Below are 18,882 nucleotides of genomic sequence, written 5' to 3'. Positions count from 1 at the left end.
TTTTGAAGTTTTTATGTGTTGTATTGTTTCATCAACCAGTTACCTAGTACTTTTGAACAGGTATTTGTATCTCTCCATTATACACAAAACTGAATTGTTTGATAGGCATTACTTAGAAGTTGACGGATGACAAAGTAGACACAATTAATGGATAACAACTTCTTTGATACTGTAAAAGGGCCGTTTCGGTCTTGCTTGACAACGGTATACGGATCTACCAGTGTACCGAAACGTCGTTATCCATAAACTGTGTCCACTTTACACAAAGTATATTTTTAAATATAATGACAGATCGTAATGTCCCTATAAAAAGTTCAGTTGTATATGATGAAAGGTAAACATCTTGTCTTGTAGTCCAGGGGAGGTCACTCTCATTACTGTGTCCAGTCTTGTTGTCCAGGGGAGGTCACTCTCATTACTGTGTCCTGCCTTGCATAAACATCAACAACACAGGATTGTGTTTGTTGAACACTATTTTGTTGTTACTGCATAATCACATCTAATCTGATTTCATAAGCACAATACTTTGATGTCAGATGTTAGTTGTTTTTATTGTTTGCTTTGCTTACATTTGTTGTTTTTCATAGAAATAACCTCTTTACTCAATAGTTCAAAAGTTATTTGTGTCAATACCTATGATATTTTTATTATCTCCAAATTGAATTATGTTACATTTACAGCATGTATTTTGTGCATACACTTTTAATTTAAGGGTATGATTAAAACTTAACATTAAAGAATTGAAGGAAATTGAAACTTTATAATGATTTTGATGTCATTATTGTAATAATGTTCACAGATGACACTTGAAATTGCTGCATCCCTTTACAAATTTAGCCCTTTGATGATTAATTATTTTTTCTGAATATATTTTAAAAATATACAGTTTCGTATGTCTTTCCATCTGTTTATTCAGTTGGGCTATAGTTGTTATAGTGATGGGAGAAATTAATGATCTCAGTGTTGTACATGAAGTTATCACGATCCAATGAGATAATTCCTTCCACCATACCACTTCAACATGCAGCACGGGTTATGGATGCAGAGGAAACACACCTGATTGTGTTTGTACTGTGATTAAAAAGAACAGCACAGTAATTTGAGACAGCTGACCAAGTGTTTGAACAATTTATGTCAAATTTCCTGGGACAGCCAATTGGGCTGAGCCTAGTTCCATAGTCAAATGTCTATCCGTAACAATTACAAGTACCGTTTGTGTCTTAGAGTATTATACAGGTGGTTGTTGATTCACCAGGGTTTTAACAGTTAAAATCATCATGTGTTTTCAGATTTCATTGATATTTTAAACTACTATAAGTTTGAGGGGTTAAGTCACCAAAAATCACTGTGCAGAGTTGCATCCCTAGGTTTGCCAGAAAGATATGTGATCGTTGGTTCGAAGTTTTGGTTATGTTTCTTGGTTTGTCAGCAATGTACCTGTGGATTTCACCAGTGTCATCTAAGATCTGCATCACTTCAGGCTTTCCTCCAAGATAAAGCTGAAAAGTTGTGATATAACTATTGGTGTCACGATATGGGGTACGACGAAAACAATATTGTATCCAGATAAGAGGCCCATGATACAATACTTTACAACCCCCGTATCGTGATACATATAATACATTACATTACAAGTTATACTGGTGTAAAATCGTGAATAACAACAGATTTAAAATGGTAAATGAAACTATCCAACTTAATTAGGTTTTGCTGTTCAGTGAATATTCAGAGGGTTTGCCAGTTTACTAACTTCACAAAACTTTTCCAGTGAACTTTTTTCATTTTTATGTTCATTAGTTTGTAGATGATCAGTTAGTTGTTGAACAGTAATTCAGTGATGGGCTTTGGTGATTTCCTCTCAATGTCTTCGTAATAAACATGTTAAAGAGTTAGGAATTGTTGTCATGTCACAACTCTTGATTCAGGTTTGTGGTTCAACAATATCATCTTATGAAATAAAAGTAATGTATACGGATACGAATTATGTCGCACCCCTAGTATCGGAATACACATTGTATGGTCACACGCCTGTGAAATACTGTTCCAAGTGGTAATTCATCAAACTCACACATTCGCTTTATTTTTGAGGAGCTGACCAGTTTCAGCAACATTTGACAGAGATGATATGTCATATATGAAAAAATCATAATACTTTATCATCCTTTCCAGAAGAAGAATCTTCAGCAGGGGACACAACTCAGGAGGAGGTTAGCGAGGAGACGCCCGCGACGACTAACGGAGGCGGCAGTGAAGACCACGTCAACACCAGCAGTGATGACACCAGTCAGACAAATGTCGAGGTCACTGCTGATGTCCACACAGATACACCAAAAGGTGGGCCGACATGTCAGGGTTACCTCATCTGCACCACTGTGTGAAGCCCATTTCAGGTGTCCCCCGCCGTGATGTTGCTGGAATATTGCTAAAAGCGGCGTAAAACCATACTCACTCACTCACTCACTCATCTGCACCACAGTGTGGCCGCAGGGGAGAATAGGTCCCACTACCTTGTCTTAAGACCAGGGCACTTGCACAAAGGGATCTTAACTCTATAAATATTGTAAGCCTTTGTTAAAGAATTGGAGTTACAGTCATATTAATGCTAAAATCGCTTTGTGCAAGTGGGCTCTGACTAATGAGGATTGGTTGGTCACAATGTATGATGTAGCTGAGTGTGTGTCAAAGTACCCCATGGAGTGAGTTGTTGTTGAAGTAGCTAATCTGTCCTGCCCAGATGACGGATCAAGTTACTTGGGGACTGTGCCACAGCATGCTGTGCAGGCTTGGATGCCTTTGGCATGCCATGGTAAACATCTGATATCTGCTGACATGCTGTGATATAACTGATATACTTTTCAAAGTGGCGTTAAACCTATTTCACTCACTCATTCTATTATACACAGTCTACCTGGATGCACTCACAAATTCGTTTTCAAGACGTAACTGAAATCATGGTTGATATTCAGTTGGTTGGTTGAATGGTTTGTTGTTTAACGCCGCACTCAGCAATATTCCAGGTATATGACGGCGGTCTGTAAATAATCGAGTCTGGACCAGACAATCCAGTGATTCATATTATGAGCATCGATCCACGCAATTGGGATCGATGACATGCATCATCCAAGTCAGCGAGCCTGACCACCCGATCCCGTTAGTCGCCTTTTACGACAAGCCTGGGTTGATGAAGACCTATTCTACCCCGGATCTTCACGGGTCGGTTGATATTCAGAGGTATTGTGAGCTCATGTAGGGATTCCTGGCAACTTCTGCCTCAAGTTTCTAATTCTTGTGACAAGTCACGATAGGATTTCAAAAATTGGTAGTACCTTGATAAATGCCTTGATAAAGTCTTGACCTGGCTGTATAAACTTTGAAAAGTTTAGTTACATCTACTTGCAAATAGAGGAAAAGATCTTCAAGATGACACATTTTCGTGTCATTAAACCAAGAGAAGACTGCGAATGGACTTCATAGGTTGCCATGAAATAGCTTGAATATATCTGACTGAGGCATAAAACAACATTCACTCACTCAAACCTGACTGGTGTGTTTTTGTTCCAGATGGGGAGGAGAAAACAGAGGAGAAGACAGAACCAAAGGTGGAAGAAACACCAGAGAAGACGGAGGCGAAACCTGATGAATCGAAGGAAGCAGAAGAGATGGAAGAAAGGAGCGAACCAGCGGGAGAAACGAAGGAAGAAACTAAGTCGGGGGAAGAATCCAAAGAACCAGCAACAGACGATAAAGCCGAAAACAAGGAGGATGTGGACCAGAAGAAGGATGCAGACAAGAAGGAAGAAGTACAAGAAAAGGATGCAGCAGAAGAAAAGAATGATGAAAAGCCCCAGGAAAAGACAGAGGAAGACAAGCCTGAAGGTGATGCGAAGGCAGAGGAAGTGAAAGAAAACACAGTGGCAGAGAAAACAGAAGATGGTGAGCAAAGTAAAGAGAAGGTGGAGGAAGGAGAGAAGAAAGAAGATGGGAAGACGGAGGAAGTGAAGGTAGAACAAGTGAAGGTGGAAGTGGAGGCTGGGAAGGTTCCGGGTAAGTTTTGTACTGGAATTGTAAGAGTGCACTTTGGGATTAGAGAAAGAGAGAGAGAGAGAGAGGGAGAGGGAGTTTGTCTACTTGCTTGAATGTGTCCTTAGTCATTAGTTATGGTTGCCATGCAATGTTGAGCATCTGTTTCTCAACTTTCATTACATTTTGTTTTATCTGCAGCAGAAACAGATGAAACAGACGCAGCCCAAGAACAGAAACGTGAAACTGTTGGAGAAGAGGACCAGACAGACGTGCCACCAGATGGCAGCTCTATCCCGATATCGTCCATCAGTGTGACTGGAGACGTCAGCAGCATCGATCACACGGCCACTACTAAACCCGACAAACTTGAACTCACCAACAACATCCCGGGGCCTCTGAAGATATTACCTCCCTTGGGTGAAGGTGGCAGTCTCACAGACAGACTGGAGAGGGCACTTGGTTCCGTCGCGCCATTACTGAGGGAAATATTTGTAGACTTTGCTCCCTTCCTTTCCAAAACTCTCATTGGATCCCACGGACAGGAACTTCTCATAGGAGGTGACAAATATAGATGTTTTTCCTTGGATTGCCATAACCATGTTTGATAGGCTTTGTGTCTACTTTGTCTTTTCGAATGGTTGTGCTTTTGCAATGTAGGGATGTTGTGGTGAATTTAAGATTTGAGTGATTTCATTAATTTGTTGTCTTCAGTTATTTGTGTGAATGAAGCATTGTGTGAAATTATTATTGTTGACATATTTTTTTATAAGACTTGATTTCAACATGTTTTTGCATTTATAGAAATTTTAACGTAAGAAACAGTGTACAGACTGTGAAAATATTGAAGTCAATCCTTAAATGAAAAGTAATCAGAGTTCTAATTTGTTTATGTGGCCATATCTGTAGAAAGTAATCCCTGAGATTTCTTTCGTATTATTGTTCTCTGAAAATTGATTGGTATTGTAATTTGCCCGTAGGTCTGGTGACGTTGAAGCAGAGCACGTCTGTGGTGGAGTTGGTGATGTTGCTGTGCTCCCAAGAGTGGCAGAACTCCCTACAGAAGCATGCAGGCCTTGCCTTCATAGAACTCGTCAATGAGGGCAGGTAGGTGTACAGCCCCGTCAGGATTTAGAATATACCCCCTGCAATCTATGGTGGACGTAATAGCCGACTTAATGGTGGTCAGGCTCGGTGACTTTATAGCTTGTCGTATACCCCAAACAATATGTGTTATTGCTCCTAATGTCAATCACTGAATTGTTTTTGCCAGACTTCCTTATTAACAGTCCGCTGTCATGGTGTGTGGCATTAAACAACAAACATACATGGAGATGTACTCTTGGCCAGAATGGTATTTGAGGTGGATTCTTGCTGGGGAAGTAGTAATGTTATGGCCATAGGGACACTTGCTGTCTCATTGATGCCTGCCACCTAGGAGCAGCTGTTCACTGTGCAGAGTTGTGTCCCTTAGCCAGAATCCTGTGATTTTGGATTCAACTCCCACATTTGATTATGACCCTTGGTTTTCTCAGCACAATTTTTCCGCTTGTGGGTTTACAAAAGTAGAGTTGTTTCTGACCAACATCACCTAAGGCACCGTCCACATCAAGCAGACAAACTGTTCAGGAGGCAATTAGCATTACTTACTGTGATATCTGAACTACTGGCCCGTGCTAATGGATGACATATTATTGTGTTTCAGGTTGTTGGCTCATGCTACCCGGGACCACATTGTTCGAGTGGCAAATGAGGCGGAGTTTATTCTGAACAGAATGAGAGCTGAGGATGTGCAGAAGCATGCCGAGTTTGAGGTAACAACAGAACCATCATGTGTGTCAGATCCCAGTGATAAATCAGTACTGCTGGAAGCTCTCATAAAATCTCCCATCATACACCCTTTGACTACAAAACCTCTACTACATCACTGCCATAAATCGTGTATTTTGACTGTCATCACACTGTAAAATCTTTGGATTTTCTCCAGAAGTCCTCTTCACTGTTAACTATCCATAACTAGTTGAGATACTAATCATATCTTCCAGCATGTTCGTTCATTTTCCTGAAATTGGGGTAAGATAATTGTGGCCACAAAGCTGTGGTTTTCCACTGCCAGATTATGTTGTAACTGACATGGTTCCAACTAGCGGGTGCTCTATATATGCTTGTGTGCTGCAGTCCCTGTGTGCCCAGACTACTGTGGACCGGAAGGATGAGGAGAAACTGTGTGACCACCTCATCACCTCCGCCAAACGCCGTGACCACGCCCTGTCCGTCAAACTCCGCGAGAAGGTCGTGAACATCCTCACCAACAAACACGGTGCATGGGGCGAGCGAAATCAAAAGTAAGTGAAGATATTACCAGAGCTCCAGATAAGCAGCGTATCTGCGTGAAATACGCATCAGAAATGCAGATATACGCAGTAAAATATAATCCAAGCGTATCAAATACGCAACGAACATTACAGATACGCTACAAAAATAAAATTTGTGTGTATCATCAAAATATTGTGAAGTAACCCTGCGTATTCGATTAGCAAATCAGCAACTTATTTTGAAATTATAAACGGGCATTCCGTCAACCTTGCCAAACTCCACGATGACAGTCACATCATGATCATTTGCCATCACACTTTCGTGTGGAAGTATCGTGGTATTTTTGAGTCCTATAAAGCTCTCAAACCCACACGACACCAGTTTGCAGGGACTAGATGAATAGTGTTTTTAAATATTTAACTTAAATACCCACATGTGTAAAAACTAGTGGGTAACAGAAATTTGAATACGCAGATAGAATTACTGATACCCAATGATTTTAAAATGCATGGGTAAAATACCCACAACACCAAAAGCTTATCTGGAGCTCTGATATTACTGTGAGAAATTTAAAGGATTTCTGATGTCTCGATATTGTAAGCAGTTTGCTTTGAGGATTACTGAAACATCAAGTCTTCCAGACATCACGGATGAAGTCCATCTCCCTTTTAGCCTAGGGAATCTCTTTGAAACATTTATGTTACCCTGCCGGACGCTCGGCATTAAGGAGCTAAAAAAGTACTGGTCAGCTCGGACTCATTATAATGTCTCTGTGTGGGGTATCCATGTTAAACTGCAACATGGTATCTCACTGGCCTATTGCTATAAAATAGCAGAGGGGTGGTCGGGTAGCCAAGTGGTGAAAGCATTCGCTCGTCAAGCCGAGGACCCGGGTTCGATTCCCGACATGGGTACAATGTGTGAAGCCCATTTCTGGTGTCCCCTGACGTGATATTGCTGGAATATTGCTAAAAGCGGCGTAAAACCATACTCACTCACTCACTATAAAATAACAGACACACACATGCACGTCACTATATTAGTGCAGTAGTCTTGAGTCTGCTAGAGCTGGGAAGGGGATGAGTATCACTACTACGGCTGATAAGTGGAGGAGAAATCAAATGGGCCTTCTGTGAGAGATACTAACATCCCTTTTGTTGCACAAATTATGATCAATCCAAAAGAATATAATTCCTTGTGGAGTCAGGACATTGTTCCTTGGATGTCATATTGCACATGGAATATTTGTCCTTGTGGTTACATTGAGTGAAGGTCATGTTTATGACCTATGCATTGTTTGTTGCAGGAGGAGAGAGTTCTGGAAGTTGGATGTGTGGGAGGACGACTCGCGCAGGAGGAGACGTCTCGTCAGAAACAATTTAGGATCCAGTCACCCTGAAGCCACTCTCAAGGCAGCTATTGAACATGGTCAGGACACAGCTCTCACTCAGATTACATCACTGAATATTTGTAATATGCAAGGGGATTTATTAAACGATATATAAATTGAAATGAAAACACACTTAACAGATCTGTTTGACAAAATTTTGTATTTTGGAACTTTACTCAATTTCACCTGATGAATGAGTAAGCATATACTCCGAAATATTGTGTTCCTCATAATAAAGAAGTTGACATCCATAAGTTCTCTCTCTTATGGATGTGTGTCACATCTTTATGCCATTCAAAAGATAAAAATGAACAAAAAATATTAAGGAGTAGAATTAAAACTTTTCTTGAAGTTGTTATGATACTGAAAATACTGGTCAAAAGACATCATCCAGCAGTTGTGAAGGCCAAGTCTGAGTTGTTCCCTTAACGTTTGTTGCCATTGCTATGAGCCGTGATGCAGATTTCTTCGTTTTGTCCCGACCCAGGTGCTACCGAAGATGCAATAAACCAGGCGCGCGATGCCCTCCACTCCCACCTGTCATCACTGAAGAAGTCCCAGAAGGAAACTACGGATTACACGGACGAAGAGCTCCTTATGGAGGAGAAGGAGTTTGACCAGGACTTCTCGGGTACCACCTCAGCCTCTCATACAATTCCTGAAAAATTATCCGAAAGCTCCCAAGTAGTCTACAATCAAGTCTAGATTTCTCCAGCTACAGTGAAGACATAATCTGGCTCCTTTTTATTATGTATTAAAAGACAATTAAAAATGAAAGTATTTTCATTTCAGAGACTAAATGTCAGTCAAGTCAGACCTTCTCCCACTTTCAGAACAATGTTAAGTGTCACTATGATTAAATGATACAAAAACATTGGTTAATCTACCCTGGGTAGAATAACTGTAAGTCATTGAACTATATTCGTATGAAAAAATCAGATGTTCTTGAACTTACTTTGAGTAGTATATTTCCCTTCTAACTGCATGGACTCATCTGAAGATGTCTGTGACTCTAGTAACATGGAGGCCCAGTCATCTCATGTGTCACAGTTAGCTCTACAGAGTTCTGTCCCATAGTTCACCAGGATCCTGTGACCATGAGTTAGAATCACAGATCTGCCCTTTATTATTATCCCAGGTTTGTCAGAATTTAACTGGGTTTCGCCAAAGTAGTAACCCACTTAGGCCTGCATAATTTGTCCCACCGTGATGAAACTGACACTGAAAGCAAACTCCCTCACTCCCTGTTCAAGGTCCTGTTGCCTTATCAACTCCGTGTAAACTGGTAGCCCCAGGGGTGGCTGTAGCTGGCACTGTGTCCATCACCAAGTCCGAGCTGTACTTCGAGATGGATGAAGACGAAGCCGAGAACAAGACGATAGATCAGAAGGTAAGGGAGTTATCTTTTCTTTGTTTAGCGCCTTAGCTGTACCAGAGATCAAGCCAACATGTTTCTGAGTTCTCTCCCAGGTAGACCTCACTTTAGACCCCTGGAGTTGAGGTTGATCTAAGTGGAGGTATGAGGTTTTACAGTCAAATTCAAGGGGGGTTGTATTATTTGTAAATTGGTAGGTTTCAAAGTCGTTCCTGTTCCTGTTCCTGTGTCATGTTCCTGTGTACAGGTCTTCATCACGGGTATCAGTATTTGTGTCAGAGTTTGTGAAAGTTTCTTTGACTGTAAAGCCTAATAATCGAACATTGCTACTAATCAACTTTAAAGCCATGGTATCAATTTAGTTAACGATCGTAGCACAAGTTGTTTGTAAGTCTTTGTTAATGTTACACATAGTCACAGTGCTATGATCGTTAGTTGAACAGAGGTGTAACGATACGGTGGGGTTGGATACAATACGTATCCCAATACTATGGCTGCGATATGATTCGTTTCCAGATACAGTATGTTTATTTCACAAGTTGATATTCTTGTGAATCACAACCCTGAATCATTTGGTTAAATTTCAGAGATGAAAGATGGGATATTGTAGGGCAGAAAAATATTGGTAGAGGGCACTGTGAATGTTGTGTCATTTCTGTTCAACCATAAGATACCAGAAAATCTGCGTAAGCTGGTGGTTGAAACAGTTTCTGTTATTATACACGTTTTTACACCAATATAACTTGTAATGAAATGTATCATAAATCAATGTATTGTATCATGGGCCTTGTATTGCAATACAATACTGTATCCCCGTATCGTTACACCACAATAGTTGAATGGGCCCTGGCGTTTAGTTCGTTTGGTTTGTTGTGTGGTACTGGCAGCAGTAGAGTGAAGAAGACCTGCTGGGGACACTGCTGGACGATGTATGTCGGTCAGTCATGAAAAAGGAAGAAGGTAAGTCTCTCTCACAGGGATACTGAAACATCGATACATCGGTTGTGTCATGGTTCGTATTGTCAGAGGAACATTTTCAATGCAGAGATACATTAGTTAAACAAACTTCTGATATACAGTCTGCAGTCATACAGAACACATTCAGATAATGTCATACGATACAGTTATATAGTATAGCCACTTAATCACACAGAACAGTGATATATATATATATATATATATATATATATATATATATATATATATATACAAGCGTAATTATTGATGGGTCACACAGATAATAAGAGATAAAAGTATTCAAACAACATCGTATTTCCACCTTCAATCTTGCACTTTTTATTGTTTTTAATAGTTGTTGTCCATTTTCCCTTTTCACGAAAGCATCCAACTGGTGTAACATAGGTTTGTTTAAACAACATGATCTTAGACTGTAAATCACATTGTCAACATCCTCAGACCTATTGACGCTTCTTGGCATATGTTCATGTTTGACACCCTACATACAGAAGTGACCCTTCAGTTATGATGCTGAGAATAGTTTACAGTCAAACAGAACACTCATGTATAGTATGGTCACATATAACAGTGATATATGGTATAGAACATTCATATATAGTATGGTCACATATAACAGTGATATATGGTATACAACAGTCATATATAGTATGGTCACATATAACAGTGATATATGGTATAGAACACTCATATATAGTATGGTCTGGAGAACAGTGATATATAGTATACAGGCACACAGAACACTCATATATAGTATGGTCGGGAGAACGGTGATGTAAATTATACAGTCCCAGAACAGTTATAGATGTTGTAAAGTCTATTAATTCATCACACATCTAGAGAACAGTCCATCACAATATAATGTATTGTAATCAGTGTCTTATTCTTTGTTTGAAGAACAAATGTCTTGTTCATCAGAGGCCATTGTTGTCTCGTGTTCTGATAGTCGAATGATATTTTTCACAAAGATCATGTCATATTTTTCAGTTTTCATTCCCATCCACACACGAACAGTTTGAAAGATTCTGGATGTTACCTTACTGATTATCTGATGGTGGTTGATAAATATGAAAATTAGTCTGTGTAGCTTGATAACATTTTTTATTTGGCGTAATTTTATGGTGCAAATTATCCGCAACTTCCCTTCAAAGTGTAGGATGTCTTCTATTTTTACAAGAACATGTCGTTATAGTTTCTGCTGACAGTGAAGTGATTGAGTGTTCCAGGACAATGTGAACAATGCATTTGATTTGGAAGTTGTATTTTTTCTTTTTCTAATCCATCAAAAATAGAACAGTCAGACAAATGACAAATATTTGAAAAATTTGTGATGTTTTTCTGACAGACTTGCGTCTCCTGTTGTTCAAATTCGTATCAAATAAGTTTAAAAGTGTATTCGTATCAAACAAGTTTAAAAGTGTATTCATATCCAACAAGTTTAAAAGTGTATTCGTATCAAACAAGTTTAAAAGTGTCACTGTAGGAACATCAGAAAATTGAAACAGTAATATAAGAATGTGTTTGAATATTCTGCAGACCTGTATATATCTTTATTGTTCTTTATTTTAATTTGCACAGTAAACTATAAAAACTTACAAGGATAAATGAGATGTGTGTACACTCGTAACCCTTGGATAGTTCATCAACATTAAAAAAACATTAAACCTAATCCAATTATGCCATTAAGTTTTCTTATAGATAAATGTCTTTTTTATGTAATATGGCATTTATGTTTACAAGCTTCTCCGTGACACGCCCACTTGGATACAGAGTGTTTCTTGTGGGAGGAATTTGACCTTTGAACCTGACGTATACATTCTCTTTCAGGGTTGACATGATAATACCAGCGTATGTCATGCTCATTGTTTCGAGTAACGCATGCAAAGAAATGTTTGAAATCTGATGTTTGCTTGTGTTTAAATTGTTCTTATGATGACATTATTTATGGGTTTGATCTCTGGTTGTTATTTGTTTGCTGTTTTATTACATTTGTTTATTTGTTTGTTTGTTTGGGGATTCATTTAAAGTATTTGATACATAATTCAATTCTTATTCAAATAGCATTCATGTTTTAATAAAAGTTCCTGCGTCTCATTGACCTTTTGTCTTATGACCTTTTGACCTAATTCTTCAGATTGAGGTTTTCAAAATTTTTACTGGTGTGACAGATTTGTTTTATTTTAAATTTAAAGTTTTAAAAATATTTGTTTATTTGCCTGTCAATGCTATGTATCAAGTACTTCAAATGTAATGCTCTTCTTTAAATGTCTATATGTATGTAGTTCTGTAATGTTATCTTCACTGATGATATATTTTTGTTTACCTGTTGAAGTTACTTTTGAATGCCACATTTTGAAATTTGTCTTGGCTTACAATCATATTGATATCTGGATGTTTGGACTACATGCAAAGAAGAACAATTTTTCTCAAGCTGTACAAACATTCTGTCCAGAAGAATGTACATCATGGTTTTTCTCTTGACTGAAAGTGAGGATTAATTTAATCTTCTACATATTCCTGGCCAAAGTGAGGAGCATAGGTGGCCCAGCTGTCTGAGGAACCACATGTCACTGTACAGAGTTAGGTCCCTTAGTAAAGCCAGGATCAACCTCGTTGCAATTTTTAGTTTTGTCAGCATCTAGTTATGCTTGTGGTTTTCACTAAAGTGGTAAACTTCTTACAACAGGGCTCCATTTCATGAAGCAGTCGTATCGCTAAGATTGTCGTATAAAGTGTACAGGGTATGTTACACTATGGGAGTTACGACAATCGTAGCACTTTCATTACTTTGTGAAGTGGAGCTTTACAGTACTTTTGGCTTCCACACACATTGAGCTGACTTGACATAAGGCTTTTGATGTCTGTTACAAAACATCACACTAGCTGCATCAGCATCTGGATTCTCATGGGATTCTTGTAAACAGATCATCACAAGTTGAAGAGGAACTTCTCAGTGGTTTTCATATTGAACAGAGTACCACATTCCACACAACTATCTTCAGATAAACCAAACTTTAATGAACCTGAGATGATACATGAGACTGGGAGAGTTTTTGGTCTGTGATTGCATCACTTACTAAAAAAAAAAAATATTTGATAAAGCGCCTGGCTTCCAAATTGAGGGCTGCTAAGTGACACTGTTGGCAACTTGGCACTCTAAGGCACATAGGTTATTTGAAATAAATGAGTCTTTAACAGTTTTCGGAAGTGGTCTGTTCTCTCAGCTGATTTCATGGAGAGAGAAAGAGTTCCATGGTGTTGGGGCTGCAAAGGAAAAGGTCTATCTCCTAGTTACTGTTTTAACATTGTTATACTTATCACTTAGTCATCAAAACGCTATTTTTGGAGAAGTGGAACGTGGAAACACACATATTTTGGGGGGCCTAGGGATACACTCAGGATCCTTTAATCAAGAATCAGCATTAGAGCTGATCTTTCAAAATTCACTTGCCAAAATGCTGACCATTTCATTCTTGAAGGTTTGGCTTTGGCAAACGTAAGAGTAGGTTCATACAAATAAAACAAGGAAGTAGTCTGGCCTTATTGTTGAAGGAGGAAATTCAGTCATATTAATGTTAATTTGAGAACACTGAAACCACATAGATCTTATATTTTTTAATTCTTGGAAACAATGGAAATATGAGTTACAGCCTGCTTTCAAATGAAGGGAATGACTGGTCTATACAATTGTACTTTGGTAGCACAAAATAGGAACAATACTGGGATGGTGATAAAAGGTATGGTGAAACTAAAGAAAAAAAGAAAAAATGTTTTGGGATGGGGCTCTGGATTAGATCCGGAAAACAAACACACATGTACTATTAGTGGAGAAGATGTCAGGAAATGGCAGCAATAAGGGGATAAATTGCAGCTCTAAAATCCAGGCTCCTGTTTCACAAAGCTTCCTCAGCACTATGACAGTCATGTGGGAGTTACAACTGTCTTGGTGAAGAGTGCTTGGTGGAACGAGCCCTCTACATTAGGCTGCAGCTATCCTCTATCTGAAGATATCGTTCTGTTGGGAAACTACAAGGTGATACTCCTTTACGAATCAATCATGATCATGTCAAACTGAATGTACTTTATTGCCATCAAATCCAGGTGCATCATTGCATATATCAACAATTACAGAGGAATTAGGTTGAAATCCCGTTTTAACTCAATCACTTTCTCTGCTTCCTTCTCGAACCGGCAGACATGCGTTTCAGGAAGGGTTAATAAATGTCACTTTTTTATGCAAGCGCACTTTGATGACATGTATCAGTGATATGTGCGACTTTATGTAGGGTCTGTGACAACACTTGCCTGTCAAGAAGCCTGACGCAATGGGCCGTGTTTCTGTTTATTATTTTGTACCTGTCTCATAAATCACTGCTATGACATCTCAGCCAGGAAAATAGCCTCAAGTGGCCTTGTCAGTTATTGGAGTAGAGATTTATCTCGGGAGCATATACCTAGCCAAAGACCAGGTGTATTTCTGGCGCAGAACACCTGGCTAATTAACATTTTTGCAAGAAGGGAGTACATTTCAGATTATTATGAACAGTAGTGAAAAACGTAGCATTTGTCATGCAACATATTTTTTTTGTTTTACTTGGGAAAATTATATAGCTTTCTGACAGACACGACATTTCAAGATCTGTTTAACTATAGCAGATTTGTTTGACAATTATTTGTGTTGGATTAAGGGCTTAATTTGGCAGAATAATGGATAGTGGAGAAACGTTTTAATGCAGCATTGTCCATCACTGTCTTTGTAATGGTAGCAACTTTCAATATTAACACAAGGATGAAGTTATGGAGTTAATACTTTGGTTGCCATGACGACATGGTTTTTGCATGACCAGGTGTATATCAGTGATATACACTGAGACATTGAAAACTAAAAGTGCACAGACAATCTTATTTATGCATGTTCTGTAAAACTGCCAGGGTTTTCTGATGAGGCAAAAGCTGATGTTGGACTTTTGATTTGTGCAAAAAAGATTCTGTATAGTTATCAATGTTTTGAAAAGAGGCAAGAGTTGATATTGGACATTCATGTAGTATTACCATTGACATATTAGGCAGGATAACAGATCATCTTTTTTGGTCATTATTGTCCTGTGACTATCTGTCAACTCAACAAGTCTATAGATCAGATCTCACCATTGTGATAATAGATTCCTCAGCCCCATGATGGACATCTGTCATCAATAGGCCTGGGATGGGTAACTCGGGTAGAGCATTTGTTGTTATAGAGTGGCCTCCCTTGCCAGGATCCAAAGGCCAGTGCCACATTCAAATCTCTGATTGCTTATCACTGAATATGAACCTTGATGTGTCAGCATGATATTTATATCCTGGTGACGCTTTCCTCCCACATGGAGATGACACACCTAAATACTGTTCAAAGCACCATTAACCCTATTTACTCACTCACACACAGTATTTTTCTAAAAAATGCATGAACAAAAATTAAAACCATGTTTCCCCAGAAAATGAATCCAGTTTGAAAAATGTATCACAGTGTCATCCATCTTTCAGAGATGAATATATCAGAGAAAATAGTCAGAAAAATAGTTTCAAGCGTCCTCATTAAAGTTGCCCACTTGTTGCCCCAAACTGTTCCTCCAGATGCTGCATGCAGTGGTGACGTCACCTGTCTGAAGCCATCCATCCCATGAAGCCTTTTTAATTCAAACAAGTGTCATTCACTGAACAAAAGAAGGGACATCTATTGCATTGTAATTGTATTCTTATCATGGAAAAATTGCAAATAAATGTCAAAATTTATAGAAATGCCCTTCTGGCCACCTACCTTGCATACTATGGGCTTTGTGTGTCTGTCTGAGCTGCATCAGATGGTGTTACGTGGTGAAATATTTCTGGAGAACCTTTCTTAATACACATAATTCTTTTGAATCTTCAACCTCCAGGACATCATTGCCATAATACTGTATTTTGGCTGCACCAACTCTATAACCAAATATTTAGATTTTCAACAGAAGTCCTTTTCACTGTCAGCTACAAACAAGTAGTTGTACCAGTAGCCTAACAACTCTTCCATGCGCAAAGGCGGGGAAAAACTTAATTCTTTCCTGTGTGTGCTGGAGACAACACCTATATGGTTTAGCTTACTCTAGAACTCAGTTATGTAGGTACACTGTTTAACTAGTATCCTTTGAGTACTTATATGGACGTTAAAAGAAGGTTTATATACCAGGGTAAGAAAATTGCTGGCAGGTTACATAAGTATTTTCTGGGTTTGGTTTTAGTGTTTTTTCGTCTGTTATGGGGGTGTCTGTCCCATCCCCGCCATTTTGCGGTAAACAATCATCGCTTCTAGTTATCAGTTTGTCCATCTTCAAATGGTGCTTCCTGGCACCCGATCAGGAATTTTCCAAACTACAACAGAAGCTGATCTTCCTCACCCAACTCTTTTCTTGGTTTCATCATCCATCCATCCAAATCCTACAGGACAGCTGATGGACAGTTTGTCCCGCAGTGTCAGGATTGTAGCCACAGAGTGGACTCTGCATCCAGACATCTTCCCCTGGATCACCTCACTTTGAGACACTCCGCACTGGATCTCTTTGCGATATGTCTCAATCACCAGCTGCCTTTCTATTGGCCGTGGCTACAGTGACTAGAGTTTCTGAACTCCACGCTAAACTATTTGAGTCTTACTCATGCTCCCAGCTGGGCTTCCATTGCCTTACGTTCTCTATTGGACTTTGTTGCTGAGAACTACTGCTTGTCCCCTGGGTCTTCAACACTATACCATTTCCGCGTTGGCACGTATCTTTAACCTTCCTGATCGCCTCCTTTGTCCTATACATACTCTCAAATTCTATCTGGTGGCTACTGACTCTCATCGCCGATGTCGGAAATGTCTTTTCATCTCATGCAAGGCACATTCCGACATGGTTGCCGGGTGGCTCAAGACAACCATTGCTGCAAGCTATCGTCAAGCACAGGATGCTCCACCTTTTATGGGTTCATGCTCTGCCCACGAACTTCGAGCTTTGGCAACGAGCCTGACATCCTGGACTGGATGCCAGCTGGATGCCAGTGGTGATCACACTCTACCTTCACTAGTTTTTACTTGCAGGATATCCAGCCAGATCTGCAGGGTATATATTCACTGGGCATTCGTCACCACTCGCCCCTTTCCATAACCTGCAAGAAGACTCGTCCCTCTATCGATGAATGTTATGTGCGAAAATACGACAAACGAATCAGAATGCGAGTATGATTTCAAGTTCTTCATCAAAGAATGCCTCAGAAATATCTTTTTGATTTTACATGTCTTGCATCTAAAAATATACCCAAGACGCAGTAAAATATGTTCAATCATACTGTATAATTCCGCATGTCTAGATATGCTTTAAATTGCATCTGAAATATATATTATATGGGGATATATATGTGAACCATTACAAGTTGACAATTGTTTTAGGTATGCCCGTTTGCGCTAAGATGGAACCCGGTCGCAAAAATGGCCATGAGAGGGGCACGAGTCGCTATCCGGCTTGTCCCGGAATAACACGAGTTGGTCACGAATGATTCCCTGGGCTGGAAGTGACGTCATATCCTGAAGTATGATTTACAGGAAGTGACTTCAGAGTCATAAACTTGAGCAAATGATGAGTTAGAATAGAACTAAAGACATCATTTATTGAATATCGGCAAATATAATGATAATTCAAGTGAAGGTATCACATATTTGATGATTCATTCAAAATACTCTATGTCAAGTCTTCTATAGGTGATTCCAAGGTAATTATCTCCTGAAGGATTTTGAAACGGTAATATGAAATGGAATCACAAGAGGTTTATAGGCTTGCTGTCAACTACAGAGTCCACTTGTTCCTCAGGTATATTCTAGCAATGATGTAAAAGAGGTAGAGGATTCATAAGAATTGTCAAAACAAAAGTTTTCATTTTTAATAATTCTAAGCATACTACCTCTATTACATCAGGATTACTCCCTCCCTCCTCCCCAATCATCTTCCACTTGTGGTTAGATGTTTTGGAAAGAAGTGAGGTTTTTTCCGGCCCTTGCGCTGTGAGGCTACTGGTGATATTATGGGAACAACTAGTTGTGTTATATGTAGTTGACAGTGAAGAGGACTTCTGTTAAAAATCTGAAGATTTAGTTACAATATGGTTGAAGCCAAAATACAGGATTATGGCAATGGTTTAATTGAGGAAGTATTCTTAGAATCATTAACAATGATAACTTTTATTTTGATTTTTGAAATTGACTATGAGAATGCATGTTCTCGTCATTTGAAGTTTTTAATTACAATTGTTATTTAAACAGGTCTGATATTTACGAATAACATTATGTTTTTCCTTCATATTAAAGAGTATGCTCATCATGAATGTTAGGCATCCGGACTGCTTGATGAGTGAAGATCGCGTTGGGTTATTTCTCAAAGCTTGTATAACAATTTTAAATAGTTGTAAAGGATGTAGAACTTAGATTGAATGGCGCCAGGATCAATAGGACGTGTGATTTGGTTCAGGTTTATTCGGTTCAAGGGAACAATGGACAGGTACAACAGAGATTCTCTTTTAATTCCCAGAATGTGTTCACATTAGCATATTATAATCATATGTCCTGTGGCACTGTCAGAAGGGGCACAAATAACGTGAGCTAAGTGGTTTATTTCCCTGTAGGAACAATGAAGCATGATGGGATATGTCCATGCTATGACACTGATATGTTGATGGTCTTGCCACAGATGTCGCTCACGCTAAATTTTATTGCAAGCCGCGTCGGTAACGAGGGTTGAGTCCTCCGTCCCGTGACAGCCAT

The 18,882-nt window shown here is 39.1% G+C and overlaps 1 protein-coding gene across 6 annotated transcripts in view; it reads left to right on the top strand.

Moving 5' to 3' along the window:
• The window catches only part of LOC124122199 (neurobeachin-like), a 244,798-nt gene that overhangs the window by 107,591 nt on the left and 118,325 nt on the right, over positions 1–18,882 (top strand). For all 6 annotated transcript variants that reach the window (XM_048387655.1, XM_048387658.1, XM_048387659.1 and 3 more), the window contains 9 exons: positions 2,170–2,334; positions 3,562–4,044; positions 4,222–4,581; positions 5,001–5,127; positions 5,726–5,834; positions 6,199–6,365; positions 7,643–7,764; positions 8,214–8,357; positions 8,980–9,116. In XM_048387655.1, coding sequence (XP_048243612.1) covers positions 2,170–2,334; positions 3,562–4,044; positions 4,222–4,581; positions 5,001–5,127; positions 5,726–5,834; positions 6,199–6,365; positions 7,643–7,764; positions 8,214–8,357; positions 8,980–9,116 — 1,814 coding nt within the window. The remainder of the gene's footprint in view (positions 1–2,169; positions 2,335–3,561; positions 4,045–4,221; positions 4,582–5,000; positions 5,128–5,725; positions 5,835–6,198; positions 6,366–7,642; positions 7,765–8,213; positions 8,358–8,979; positions 9,117–18,882) is intronic.

Source organism: Haliotis rufescens, unplaced genomic scaffold, assembly GCF_023055435.1.
Source record: "Haliotis rufescens isolate VD_foot unplaced genomic scaffold, xgHalRufe1.0.p SCAF_7, whole genome shotgun sequence".
NCBI classification, from domain to species: Eukaryota; Metazoa; Mollusca; class Gastropoda; order Lepetellida; family Haliotidae; genus Haliotis; species Haliotis rufescens.
Note: the sequence above shows the minus strand (reverse complement) of the source record. Positions and strands in the feature narration are given on the sequence as shown.